This window comes from Gymnoscopelus microlampas (assembly GCF_963454915.1).
Source record: "Gymnoscopelus microlampas genome assembly, chromosome: 21".
NCBI lineage: Eukaryota > Metazoa > Chordata > Actinopteri > Myctophiformes > Myctophidae > Gymnoscopelus > Gymnoscopelus microlampas.
Genome location: NC_139958.1, coordinates 24,689,312 through 24,703,992, shown reverse-complemented (window position 1 = coordinate 24,703,992; position 14,681 = coordinate 24,689,312). Strand labels below are relative to the sequence as shown.

General features: G+C 41.3%; 1 protein-coding gene across 1 annotated transcript; it reads left to right on the top strand.

The window, feature by feature from the left end:
- The first annotated feature begins 2,694 nt into the window (after window positions 1-2,694).
- Window positions 2,695-14,430, top strand: LOC311037495 (keratin, type I cytoskeletal 18). The gene is made up of 10 exons (XM_084046670.1): window positions 2,695-2,769; window positions 4,988-5,260; window positions 5,810-5,935; window positions 6,955-7,037; window positions 7,176-7,332; window positions 9,403-9,567; window positions 10,025-10,150; window positions 12,182-12,399; window positions 12,784-12,812; window positions 13,609-14,430. Exons 2-10 carry the CDS (start codon window positions 4,997-4,999, stop codon window positions 13,722-13,724), a joined length of 1,284 nt encoding a protein of 427 aa, XP_083902796.1. The 5' UTR covers window positions 2,695-2,769; window positions 4,988-4,996; the 3' UTR covers window positions 13,725-14,430.
- Window positions 14,431-14,681: the final 251 nt, after the last annotated feature.

Genomic DNA, 14,681 nt, shown 5'->3' with positions numbered 1-14,681 from the left:
TCCAGGGGGTCCCCAGCTAAATGATAGATTAGGCACCAAATGGACCCTTATGGGTCTGTAACTTAAATTGACATAGATTTTACAATATAAATTGCTGTCCAAGTGATAGAAATGCCATTAAATGGGGGTCTGTAGCCCTAATGCATGTCAAACTGGGGGTCCTTGAAATTAAAATGGTTGAGAATCACTATAGAGCTGTAAAAAATCTTCTCTTATGGGGGTCCCTGGCATATCTTTTGAAATGGGGGTCCGCGGGCTAATAAGTGTCAATTTGGGGGTCCTTGACATGAAAAAGTTTGAAAACCACTGTCTTATGTAATTATTTGTGTCTGGTTGTTAATTTGCTCACACAGTGGAGGCTGCAAATCACATGGCACAGAGAGTCCAGCAGAGGGAGCTATATGCACACCAGGTAACATAACTGGCTCCATAGACAATTGACTTACATTTATAGTAGCTTAATGCACCTACAGTATAATGCAGTCCATAATGCATAGCAAATGAGCCAGTTACATTATATGATACTGCTGATGAAATGTAGTCAGATACATAGATGTACAAACTACACAGAACCTTTCTCACTTGCTTTCTGTGACCATCTATGACTCCACCTGCCTTCACACCTCAGTACAGATCTTAGTATAATCTGAGCTTCAATTTGGAAGTGACTATTTGAAAAATGGAGCAATGTTTTATTTGGGTTCTGAAAGGAAAATCAGTCAAATAAATGTTTCAAAAGTGAATTGGAATTGAATGTCAGATTATACTAAGATCCCCCGACTGGATATTCTCACGATTTGGTCCTTTGTTTTTGTTTCAGTCAATGCTATGGGCAGAATAGCCCACATCATGGTTGTTTTAAAATAGCTTTGGCCAGCTGGTTTTCCTTGTTGTTGAATATTTTACAACTGTTGAGGACACAACGTGTCAGCTTACATACAGTGAGATAGTTGAACCACAGGAGGACTCAGTGTCACTGTCTAGGAAAGGTTACACCTGTGCCCATACAGAAAAGGTTAATGTCAGTGACATGCACTATATAACAACATATGATTATGGGTACGAAATTGATGTGCTTGCAATAAGTATTAAGCACAGATCGGCCAATAACGTAAAAAAAAAAAAAAAAAAACACCTCCAAGCTATTACAGCTTTTATATCGTAGTTAAAGACTACCAGGAATGCTTTCTAATGTCCGAGGGGAAAAAAAGAAGAAAACAAAAACGGCAATTTGATCAATCAGACTCCCCTGACTGAAGCTGTTGACTTATGTACTGTATGGCACAGGAATGTCCAATCCCCGAACTGAAACATTAATTGAGTTCCGGTCCACAATAAGTAAAATAATGTCCAAGGAAAGCATGATTTATACTTCATCATGCTACATGCTTGTAGATCGGCTATGTTTGGAAGGCAACACCCTCCTACATACAACCAAGCGTAAATAGGGCACAGCACTACACAGTTACAGTATGTCAGTGAAGCGCTGAGGCAAGGTAGAAAGTAAAAGAATGACATCATTGTATGATGTCAACTCATGGATAGATAATGGACTGGGCCAATGCTGTGAGGCCCTTTTATAATTTACTAAAATCTACATAGCTTAATGCTCAAATATGTGGGCCTCTCAGCCTGTGTACAAGGCCCCTCTTACTGTGTGGATTAACATCTGAACTACTGAACAACAACAGAACTATTGTACATAAGTATTTTTCATATAACATGCAAATACATATCATGTAAATTCTGTATATGGATAATAATGCGTGTAGGCGTTTTCTTGAGCCACACATGTCTTGTAACTTGAGTTTTGTATCAGAAGAACACACTGGAGCAGCTCTGACAATAGGCTCTATGCACAGCAGCCATAGTATCACTTCCTTCACAGGTGTTGCCAATGATACTAATGAAGGCTCTGTGAAGCACTGATGAAGCACAGTGGTTTCCACGACCCCCATAACTCTGAGAGTGTACAAATTGTTTGTACACTCTCAGAGTTACACACCCGTAAGGGGCCATTTGGAAACCCCTCAAGGAACCATGAGGGTCCCTGGACCCCACTTTGAGACCCACTGGTGTAGCAGAGTGTTTCCAGTGGCAGTGAGCCAACATGCACAACATCAGCACCCTGAATCTGTTTGACCAGAATGGAACAGAGCCTTCGTTAGTATCATTGGTAACACCTGTGAATTTCTTCACAATATGGCTGCTGTGCATAGAGCCTATTATAAGTCTCTTTATTATGTATAAAAGGCTGAAATTTCGATGCTACTGTAGCATCGAAACGTCAGTCTTTTATACTTAAAAAAAGAGACTTATACTTGTCAGAGCTGCTCCAGTGCGTTCTTCTTTGTGAGGCTGTTGTGTCCCGCTCCTGTGACGCACCGGACCGGCCTTCACCTGGCTGAGGCGCGGCAGAACGCCCCTTTCTTCTCAACTTGATTATTGTGTTTGTGTGCCCACCCGACTGCCCATTCTGGGTAATTCTGTTCTGTGGGGGTGGGGGGCCCTAAAGGATAATTGGCCCAGGGGCCCCCTTCTGAATCTTAATCCACTTCTTTTGAAGTGTTCTCGAGTAGACGGCCTTAACCTGCAGGTACCGTTGACATGCCTACTTTTGAGACATTCTGTAGCTCCTCCCTCTACTTGCTTACCTGTATAAAGGCTCACCTGTAGCATCAGCAGCACAGAGCTGCCTGCATTCCACTGGATCCCACGTCTTCCTCCAGTTGAAGAAAACCCACTCATATACCTATACCCACTATATACGTAAGTAAACCATTTCTTTTTTTTCTTTTACAAATCTCTTTATTGATTTTACACTGAGAAAAGAAGAATTTATATTAAAAGACAATCATTACAATTGAAATATCTATGAATTTCTGAAACATCACATTCATTATTTAAACAATCATTCGGGTGATCAGATCTTTAAACTGATTGATGGCTGATCAAAAAGATAATTTCAGCAATCTATGTCATTGTATGAAATGTAATTATAATTGTGGAAGTGCAACAGGTGTACATCCAATCACAATGCTAAACAAACACAATAGCGATGTCGCACACCAAAAAAAAACAATCTACAAGCTCATAAAGTGTCGCAGATGACATGTTGTGAGCTTGTAAATTGGCTATTTTCAACGTGCGACACACCATCGTACGAAATGGAGTTGTATGACAATCTGCCTTAATTCAGTTTTGTCCTCTTCTGACTCCTGCTGAGTGTTCAAGTCATAACTGTACATCTTTTCAGCGGAACAGTTCCTCGGCGGATAGTGAGATGCTCTCGAAAAATGACATGAAATGGATAACGAAATGAAAGACCATTTCCTGTGGGACAATGTGCTTCCTTGTGTCCCTGGAATTCTGTCTAAATATTTTCCTGATCATTTTCCCAAGTCCTCCAATCTCTCATCTGAACAAGGACTGCCTGTCTCTTGCCTGGGTCCTTTGTAGTATTGTGGGAAACCAGTGTTGTGAGGATCAGGTGACAGCGACAGAGAGGTTCCCTTGACCGCTAATCTCCCACTGAAACCCTGCTGACACACACACACGCGCACGCACGCACACGCACACACACCTGCATGCATGCACGCACGCACGCACGCACGCACGCACGCACGCACGCACGCACGCACGCACGCACGCACGCACGCACGCACGCACGCACGCACACACACACACACACACACACACACACACACAGTCACACACAGTCACACACCCATAACATGCACACTCACACTCACAGACACAGAGTCCCTGTCCTACTGGTGGTCAGGACACCTAAGAGGACCCTCCTAATATTTAAAGAAAGACCCAATGTAATTTGAACGGGCAATCCTCTACTTTGAACCCAAGCTAACCTAAAGTAAACCCAGATAATAACTAGTTGAGAAAAATAACAAAAGTTCAGATTTCCAATTTATACAAAAGTAATAACCCTGAAAATATGTCTCACCTATGACTATCTAAACGTATATGAATAGATGCTTTTAGCTTTCACAGTTTGGCATTGCTTGAGAGTTAATAATTACAATAATGCTGGAAAGTGGAAATATTCAAGTTGTGGCCATGGATGGTTTCACCCATAGTCTCTGGGAATCTTATTTCCAACAACACTCTAACAAGGCTATATAGCTTATAACACTTCACTCTCCATGCCTTCGAAAGAGGTTCATATTATTTGGAGCTAACTCCTCCGTTTCTGCTTCCATGAAATTGCTATTAGCATCCTCTTGAATATGAAATGTGTCTCATTATCATAGAAATTGAATACATAAGGGTGTCCTCAGCCCTAGTGAGGCACTCTTGTTTTGACCCAGGGTTGAGCTGCAGTCATTTACATTTTGAGTGTACTCTTGGCTGTGTTTGAGTTGTACTTGAACAGAGCTGAGATGAATTGACTGGAGCGCCTGTACCCATAAAGTCAGTCATGCATTAACGTTTATCTCTAGAGGCAGATGGTTAGTTTGAACAGCCAGTGATGTATCCTCAGTGTGTACGTTTGTTTTCTCAAGTGGAATGCTCCTTTTGCTTGTATTTCAAGTACAGCTGGGCCTTATGCTAGAATAGAACAGATTTAGTTTTAAGATCATATAAGAGCAAGCTAATATCTGGCTTAAAATCATTACTATGCCATTGAAACAGTCTAAGCAGCCTTATTTCCTTTTGATCTTATACGTTCTGCTTTTAACTACTCTACATTTTTCATATCCTTTTCATTCTCAGAGCAGTGGGCTATACTTAACAGTCCTCCCATTCTCTGCAGATTCTGTTGTGGATCAAACATACCGTAGCTTTCAATTTGTTTCCATTAGCGTTGCTACAACATTCAGTGGATATTTCTTTGTAACCGTAGTACCGATAAAAAAAAACTTTTTCAACCACTTGAACTTTGGGAATGGGATGTGCGACATGTGTCTCAAACCCAATCATGAGAAGCTGAATGTTCCCTTCAATTCCCTCTGTCTGTCCTTCACAGCCGCCCATCATGGCATCCACTATGTCAATGAGGAGCTACTCTATGGGCCGTCAACCGTCCTTCTCCAGCCTGTCTCTGAGGGACAGCGGCCGTGCTCGTTCCAGGGCCTCCGTCTCGTTTGCTGGAGCCCTCCCACTGTCCCGCTCTGCCTCCGTCAGCCAGGACCTCAACGGGCCGATCAACCTTCAGCACAATGGCATCCATGGCAACAGCACCAATGAGAAGGAAGCCATGCAGAGCCTCAACAGCCGCCTGGCCAACTACCTGGAAAAGGTCTGATGCTTTACCTTGTGTTTCATAAACCGGTGGTTCTCAAACATTTTTATGTCAAGGACCCCAATCTGAAATCTTTTTTGTTGTACCAGGGACCCCCAGAAAAGAAGATTTGTGTTTTTCTAAATTATTCTACAAGCACACAAAGCGTCACATCGTGGTGCGTTGTGACCTTGTAGATTGCCTATTTTCGAATAGCCAAAGTGTAAAAAGTGTTGATGTGGTTGAACAGATTTTTATGCTACATTAACAAATTTAGCTGGGGACCCCTGGGGGACCCTGGACATCACTTTGAGAACCACTGTCATAGACTGTGCCTCAGCAGCCTAATGGGCCTGATCCTCATGTAAACAACAATATATTTTCTTCAGACTTGACCCCAGGGTGAGAATAAATTCTGCATTCGGCCAAAAAATATTTTATTTGTGTTTATATATAAATATAGTAAATACCTACATGTCTAGGCAATTAGTAGTAGATGTGGTTGTTATGAGCCAGGGGTTATATAGAGAGTGGTCTTTTTGAGAATGTACTTGTTTGTGTGTCCAGGTGCGTTCTCTGGAGCGCTCCAACGCTGATCTGGAGATGAGGATCAAACAACACATGCTGGACCGCATCCCCAAAGGTCATGACCTTGATAGCATGATGGCCCAAGCTCATGCTGTTGAACAGGAGGTACAGAAGACAAAATACACACACACACTAGAACACACTAGTGCAAGCACGCATGCATACTTGCACGCATATGGCATATGCATGTATATGCACATGGCACACATACGCTCACATATACAGTACACGCAACAAATGCTTGCACAGACACACACAATGCAACAAATGCTTGCGCGCGCACGCACGCACGCACGCACACACACACACACACACACACACACACACACACACACACACACACACGTCACATTTGTCTTTTTATGATAAAGTGAACAAACTTTACTTTGCTTGATTCCCATTCATGGCTTCGGGGAGTTGGTGTGTTTAAAAGGAGTTCAATGCTATGATGACAGTCTGGTTTAATTGATTTGCATAGACAAAGCATTCATGCAGGATTTGCATCAGGGCCAGACAATGACCTACAGTTGCACTTCGGATTAACCTGTAACAAAATGACCACAGACATTCAGTTCAAAATGAGTCTACCCATTAACCCAAGAAACAATGGTTAACAACCGTGTTGTGTGCAGGTTTGTGCTTCCTCAATAGCCACTTTCAACCTATTTTGGGCATGTCACTATATAGTCACAAAAATCTCAAACAATTTACAAAATAGAAAACATTGCACATCTACAAGCTAACAATTCAATGCATTGTGAGGTTAGATCGGCTAATTTAGCTATTTGAATAAGGATGCACACACATTCTTCCGTGTTCCACTTTCACCGGAAAGGAAATGACAGATAGATAGATAGACCTTTATTGGTCCCATGAGGGAAACTTAGTTGTCATGGCAGTACCGTAGTTGATTGATTGATTGATTGATTGACTGGTTGTTGGACCGCCCCTGATTTACATAATATGAGATATTAACAGGTATAAATATATATGTTGTCAATACATTAGTAAAGTATGTGATGTAGTAGAATACCTGGATGTGTAAAAGTACACTACACTAATGGATTTTGTACATAATTAATTATGATGATCTGACCCATGTTGATCTATATTTTGTCCATTAGGTGAGGAAGAAGACCCTGGAGAATGCTCGTCTGATGTTGGAGATAGACAACGCTAAACTGGCAGCAGATGACTTCAGAATCAAGTGAGAGATTCGGTTAAATTCAGATTTTCAACAAACTGTCGCTCTAATGGTCAAGTTTCTCTTATTGGCAGCTGGTTCGTCTTAACTTTGGGTCTTTTCTTCTTCTTTCTTTTTTTCACATTCGACGGACTTCACCAGGTGGGAGACGGAGCTGGTGATGTGTCAGTCTGTGGAGAGGGACTGTGTTGCCCTGAAGAAAGCTAAGACTGACCATGAGCAGCTCATTGCCACTCTGAGAGGAGACCTGGACAGCCTGAAGGAAGAACTGTACTTCCTCAGGAAGAACCATGAGGAGGTAACAGTAGAACAGTGGTTCTCAAACTTTTTCATGTCCCCCCATGTACCCAAAATGACATGTATTTGGCTGCGGACCCTATTTTGTTCCAGGGACCCCCAGAAGCAAAGATTTGAGTTACAAATTTTCGCTTTAAAAAAATATATATATTGAAAGAATTGCACAAAATGTTCACGGTTTAAAAACAATAGCAGCTCTACAAGCTCGTAGTGCGGCACTCTGTGCGCTATGAGCTTGTAGATCTGCTATTTTTGAATAGCCAAAGTGTAAAAGGTTAAAGTGGTTAAAATTATTGTGATGCTATATTAACACATTTTGCTGGGGACCCCCTGGAACCCCCCCAAGGACCCCTGGGGGTACCCGGACCCCACTTTGAGAACCAATGCAGTAGAACAGCTCTATCCACAACTCTTTTTCTTTCTTTCTTTCTTTCTTTCTTTCTTTCTTTCTTTCTTTCTTTCTTATATTCTGTATACTCTGTTCCGGTGGTTTCTTAACCTTTTTTAATTTCCAGGACGGTTGCACACCCTATCAACAAGCATTAATTAACAGTTAATAAGATACTTACACGTCCTTATAAGATGCTTATTAACCTTATTATTTGTTACTAAAAGCTAATCTACACTGTAAAATCATCAGTGCTCATGGGTCTATTTGGTTCCATTTTTACACTCTCAGAGTTACAGTCCCATATTGGCTCAGTTGGACCCCTGATATTTAATTTCCCAGACCCGACTTTGAGAAACAGTGCTCTATTACTATACAGCATGCACTTTCTGCCTTTGATTTTTTTGTATCAAACACCATACGGTATTTAACTTCCGTCATTTTAATGTAGTCTCTTGTGTTTCCTTTTCTCCCATTCACTCTGACTACCTCACCTTTTACTCTGAACCGTCTTTACAAACAACAATGTGTCTGGTATTTGACTGACCCAGTTTGTCAAGATTCATTCCCATTCCCTCACAGAGGTCTTTTCAGACGAGAGAGAGAGAGAGAGAGAGAGAGAGAGAGAGAGAGAGAGAGAGAGAGGGGGAGGGGGAGGGGGAGGGGGTCCCACTGCTGTGGTCCTTTAGTTACTGGAGACAAAAGGAGTGAGCGGATCTGGTTTCACAAACCTACTCTTTGTTTCTCATCAGCTGATATGATACGACCTGATAAGTAGCGCCCTCTGGGGTAAAGGGACCTGAGACAAACCTACCCTCTACTCTCTTAAGGAAGAATTAACCTCGTGAACCCTAGTGTCCCTATTCTGGGTCAAACATTCAATTAAAATAGCCAATACGAGCTCACACAACGTGTCGCATTGCCATGTGATGTGCAGTGGTGTAAGAAGTACCGTACTCAGATATTTTGTATTGTATAGGTGGTCTTTCAGGTAGGACGGTGCCAAACGCTTTTTTCTAGTTAACCGAGGGTTTGGAATTGTCTCCGTGCAACATGAGTGTTCAGCTTAAACCGTGTGTAAGTTGGAAGCTGGAAGATGGAACAGGGGTAACGTGAGCCCATTAGCAATTGATGGAGAGCAACTAAATAATGAAGATGCTCTCCCATTCGCTATGTCACCCTGGGGTGTAGGATTCACAGCACACTCACTTCCATATGGTGCCTGTTCACACAGATGTTAAATGCACCTCCACTCATGGATCTGTCAACAAAGCATATAGAAGAAAAAAAAAGTGGAAACATACCTGCCCACATGTCCACGCTAACACATCACTTAAAGGCGGTGTAGGTGATTTATTTATGAATACATAGGTCTATTATTCCAATAGTAATCATCTCTCCAACTCTATATGAATAATCTATGGATAACAATTTCATCCAGTCAGGACTCTATAGCAATGATAACTCAGAATATAGAGATTTTTGCAACCACCAGTGTGCAGACTTTATTCTTTTTCATTATACTTTGTTTGTCTAAGCACCTGGACCTAACGGATGTGCGTGCACTACCTTCTTAACATTTTAGCCTACTTTTTAGCCTTTTTACCCAAAGTGTCATGATATGAAGGTAATACATTTGTGTTACACTAAGCCTTTTCTGGACACTCTTGCCTGTCTCTGTAGGAACTCGACCAGATGAAGTCTCGTATTGCCAGAGATGAGGTGAATGTGGAGGTTGACTCTGCCCGTGGTCCAGACCTGGGCTTAGTTCTGTCAGACCTGCGGTCTCAGTATGAAGGCATTGTGAAGAAGAACAAGGACCAGGCAGAGCAGTGGTACCGCAAGAAGGTCAGTGGTAGAAGGCTTTCAAATTATTTTTTTAACAAAACAATATAATAATTGCAATACCGTTCTCCTGGTGTCACAACAGGTTGATAATACCAAAGGAAAAAACACCACTAGTACTAAAGACAGTATTGCACGTCGTCTCTCGTAAACCCACCCCACCCCTTCAATCCCTCTGGCAACTTTCTAATTCTGAAAGGAATATTTTGTAGACCTCATTCAGTGCCAGCTTTCTGGAGAGAATAATGATGAATGTAATTCTCTACGAATTCTCAGGAAGTTTGCAATTAATCTGATATTCACGTTTGGGTCAAACTGTCCAACTCAGTTAGTGGGAATACAAATACAAAAGCAAAAACAAATTGAGTGAAATGTAGCTACGGTCCATTTGACAGACCACATCCTCACCATGAGGATACCATAAAAATAGAATGAATTAAGATGTGTGTCTCCTCTGCAGTTGGACAATGTGCAGAATGAAGTCAAGGAGAGCAACGAGGCGCTGAGAGGAGCTCAGAGTGAGCTGACTGAACGGCAGCGCTTCCTCCAGACGCTGGAGGTGGAGATGGAAAGCCTGCACAAACAGGTAAGCTGGAAATTGAAATGGAGACGGCACGAGTTGAGTGAAATATCTAGTTTTTGAGTGTCTTTCCTGTACCTCATGACATGCCAGGACATCTTTTAAGCCTGATATATACTTTGTCGATGACAAAGTATGACATGGCTTTACACTATACTGTGAGATCTCAAGAAGTATATGTAGTGATTCTAGAATCTAGTTGGATCTCACTTTTATTAGGAGGGACTGAACAGGGGGATGATTTATGTCACCCACCTGTCTCCCACTTTTGTGATGCCTATGAGTGAAATACTGTCATGTACACAGATAATAAACCTTGTTATACTGTATGTTCTAGGCTCATGCATGCCCATATGCTTCATTTGGCCACACTTTACCAAGTGCTCCTAAAGTATTTGAATATGCACTTCATATTGACACCAAAACATGGAATAAAACAACATTCATGTGGGTTCAGCATGTGCAAAACCACTAGGTACTAATGTCAATAAAAGTGGAGAAGGCGAAAGTGGAGAAGGCAAGCATTCAACTTGAGTATGTGTACAGTATGCACACAGGTGTACACAATTTATTATCCTTTAGGTAGATTTGTAAAGTTCATCACTTACTGAGAGGTACATGATTTCCCTTACAATAAATATCTCCATCTCTCAAATTGATAGCAGTTTAATAATATCTTACAGGTCAGTAAGTTCCCTATGAGTCACACTCACAGCAATTCCGGAAATTAAGACTGACATCAAACTGACCACAAACCCATTACCACTTAAACAGACACTAATGCTCATTCTGACTCATCTACTGAATCATTCTGTCTATCGCTTTTGTAATCCACGCTGACAGAAAGAATGTCCACCCACACTATTTTCCGCTTTCTAAATAAGAGACCTGATGAGTTATCTTGTCTGAAGAAACAAATGTCTGGAATAGTTTCCAAAACCTCTGAGATGCTCACATTAATCGGCAGCATAAATAAGTGAGGAGACAGGAGACATACTCTACCTACTATTCCCATTCAAACCATAAAACCTACCTGGAAACCTTGTATGTGTCGAAAGCAAAAATGTATTATCATTCATGAGGTCACTGGTATAATTTGAAGTCCTCTTGATCAAATTTAGGGCAAAGCCATCTTAGGAAATGAAGCAGTGAAACTTGCATACAGTAGACCTATTTGACTCTGACAACTGTTGAACACTCCCTAAACCGATATGGCCCATATTCAAAAGCAGAAATAGGAACTCGATATAGACTTCATGACAATACCTTATGACCTCACCCCATTAGACAGGTCAGCAGGTAACTTCTACTATGCCATCCAGCTATCTGTCTGTCTGTTTGTGCACACCCATGTGTATTCTGTGCCGTCCAACTCTGGCACTTTTGAACATAAACGTGTGTGTGTGTGTGTGTGTGTGTGTGTGTGTGTGTGTGTGTGTGTGTGTGTGTGTGTGTGTGTGTGTGTGTGTGTGTGTGTGTGTGTGTGTGTGTGTGTGTGTGTGTGTGTGTGTGTGCTTATTTTACAATGTATATATATGTCGATGTGGGAACAAAATGTCCAGACAAACCAGACAAATTTTACTTGTAGGTGAACATTTTCAGGTCCCCTTGAGAGAAACGGCCATTTGCATGGCTAAGAAAGATTTTAGAGCAAAGGTTACAATTAGTAAATGATTAAAGCTGGGGTCAGGGTTAGGATTAGACATTTAGGGGTTGGGGTTATGGTTATGGTTAAAACAAGCTTTGAAAAAAAAAAAGAAATTGCTTTTGACATCCCCCGACCTTTTACCATACATCTAATCAGTTCGTCCTTCAGTAAAAGTGGACGCTTTGACCAAAATGTCATGAAATTCCCTCAAGGCATTCCTGACATATCGAGTTCACAATGTTAGAACGGATAGACGGACTGACGGATGGACAGATACGCGGACGGACAATCCGTCAATAATGCTTCTGGCCTCGGCTGTCCGGCAGCGGAGGCATATAATTAGAAACACACAAATTAAGTTCGCTACTCCCATGGTCTTGCGTCCTCAGGTGGCAGCGTTGGAGGGTAACCTGGGCGAGACGGGCCAGAAGTACGCCAGTGAGATGGAGAAGCTCCAGAGCACCCTGAACCAGCAGGAGGACGATCTGTCCCAGCTCAGGCTGGACATGCAACGCACCAAGACCGACTACGAGCAGCTGCTCCGCATCAAGCAGAACCTGGAGATGGAGATCGCCACCTACAGGCGTCTGCTGGAGGGAGAGGAGGCGTGAGTCTTCATCTGTCTTTTATTTACCTGTTGAAAGGGATTATTAAGAGAGGATTAGTAGGACAGGAAAATGAAAAATAATTAAGAGAGAGAGAAAGAGAATAGCTGATCGACGTAAGAAGTTGAGAGCTTGTGTTTATCTATCTTCGGCAAATAGTTCCCCCAGAATAGGGCATAACAGTGCTGGCCATTTTCTGGTGCCACGGACAGAAACCCCATTCATTTCCCCCATAGAGATTTCCGAAAATATAGTGTCTAATAAACATTTAGCAGGATGTCACATTAACACCCTTGTATTACAATGGTTCTTCTTAGATACAAAGCCAGGGTTAGAGCGAGTATAATCTTGTCTTCATGCTAACATGTCTTCTTTCTGTCACTCAGAGTCAAGGAAGTTCCTCCTCCTCCTAAAAGTGAGTAGGGCCTACTTTATTTTAATACACACAATTGTTATGGGAATGGTTATTTTTAATTGAAAGGATTCCGGAATTAAAAAAATAATAATCTCTTTCAAGCATACATAATAATAATGTGTGAATGTCTCACATGCAGATCATGACATACAGTACATTGCATGAATATTTTCTTTTGCATTAGGTCAGGAGAAAATCCAGTGTTGAGTAGCCTGTTAGATTCTAAGATTCTAAGCTTCACGCACGCACGCACGCACGCACGCACGCACGCACGCACGCACACAGGACCAGGGCAGTGGCACAAGCCATGTCAAAGGATACTTTTACAAACCGTTAAACAAAGCAAACCCCAAGCAGCTCAGCTCCTATAGCAACCATTTAATGTGGGTGTGAAAGTCCATTTACCACAATGTTGTGACCATGTCTATGTCTGTCTGACTAAGACTGCTGAATCAACTACAAACAAAAACACATGTGAGATGATGCTTAGGATTGTTTTTATTAAACAAGCTTAATAAACAAAAGGCACATTTCCAGCAGTATTGCTGTTAATTTTGTATTGTATTGTAGTGTAACTACACTTATTTGAGTGGGGATGTAGCTTATGCAGGATTTCTGTAAGGCAATTTCTTCCTTTTGCAACTACGTGTAAAGTACAGTATACTGTACAGCCTTTCATATGAAATAGAATTATGATACATCTTTTTAATCTCTCAGGTTACCTCCTGCAATGTCATCTCAGATCATGTCATGTCATCTCATATCTGACCTCATGTCATGTGTCTTTCCTGTACAGAGGAACCTGATGTGCGCACCAGGAAGATTGTGAAGGTGGTGACTCAGACCATGGTCAATGGCAAAGTGGTGGATGAATCAAGTGAGGTGGAGCAGATTGAGGAGACAAAGAAATAGAGAGAGAAATAGAGAGAGAGGGTGCGAGAGAGAAGGCAAAGAGCAGAAGAGGAGAGGAGAAAAGAGCAAACTAAGGCCTATAGTAGCATGATTTAGCTACGTATGTCTTTGTACGGCAGTCGCCAGGCGCCGAAAATATTTTTCGTTTGTGAGTGTAATGACTGAAGAGGGGAAAGAAAATAGTTTACGGAGATGCACATTAGATGCAGACATATTTGTAACTAAACCAGTATCATTCTTACTTACAAAAGAAGCACATTTATTTTCACTTAAACATATTTTAGTTAGTATTACCTCACTATGAAAGTTTTGTGCTTTTTGAGGGGGAAAAAAGTAGACATAGAATAGATCATTTTAACAACACCCACTTTGAATCTATTTTGTGAGTGAACATATTCTACTGTTTGTTTTCACAACCTTTATTTGTATCTTCAATGATATAGTTTAGTTCTGCATGATGACACTCTACCTGTTAGTGGTCTACAGGTGTTTTAGAGGAAACTGAATCTATCCACTAACTTTATAGCTTTCTCTTTTACTAATGAAAACCTTTTTCTTCATATATTTATTTCTTATGAATCTATACCAGAGAAGGCAATACTGTAGTACAATCATAAACAGATGTATTTCTCTTAAATTGCATTTAATTGTTTTTGCTGTCCATGTGCTTGTGTTTGAATTATCTGAAAATCTCAATAAAGTTGTTCCAGCCCCAGTATGACTTCCCTCCATTTTTCTCTTATCACTGTGATGCATGAAATGTGAGGTATTTTATATAAGGCAAAGTGTTGAGCTTGTAGGCTAGTAAACAAATGTAGAGAGCTTATGTGGTAAATAATTAGATCTCTCAGCTGTACAGTAAAATCAAGCGACAATCAAGTCTTTGCTGAGATGCAACTTAGATGCTCAAACAGCCTTCAATTTAGCATTATAATTGTTATTTGTTTGTTTTTTATC

What these genes read in the sequence shown, in the direction of transcription:
- LOC311037495 (XM_084046670.1), top strand. Translation starts at nt 4,997, where the DNA reads ATGGCATCCACTATGTCAATGAGGAGCTACTCTATGGGCCGTCAACCG. An exon ending in GCAGATGACTTCAGAATCAA is followed by an intron (nt 7,038 to 7,175) that starts GTGAGAGATTCG and finishes GGACTTCACCAG; the next exon opens with GTGGGAGACGGAGCTGGTGA. An exon ending in TCAGGAAGAACCATGAGGAG is followed by an intron (nt 7,333 to 9,402) that starts GTAACAGTAGAA and finishes CTGTCTCTGTAG; the next exon opens with GAACTCGACCAGATGAAGTC.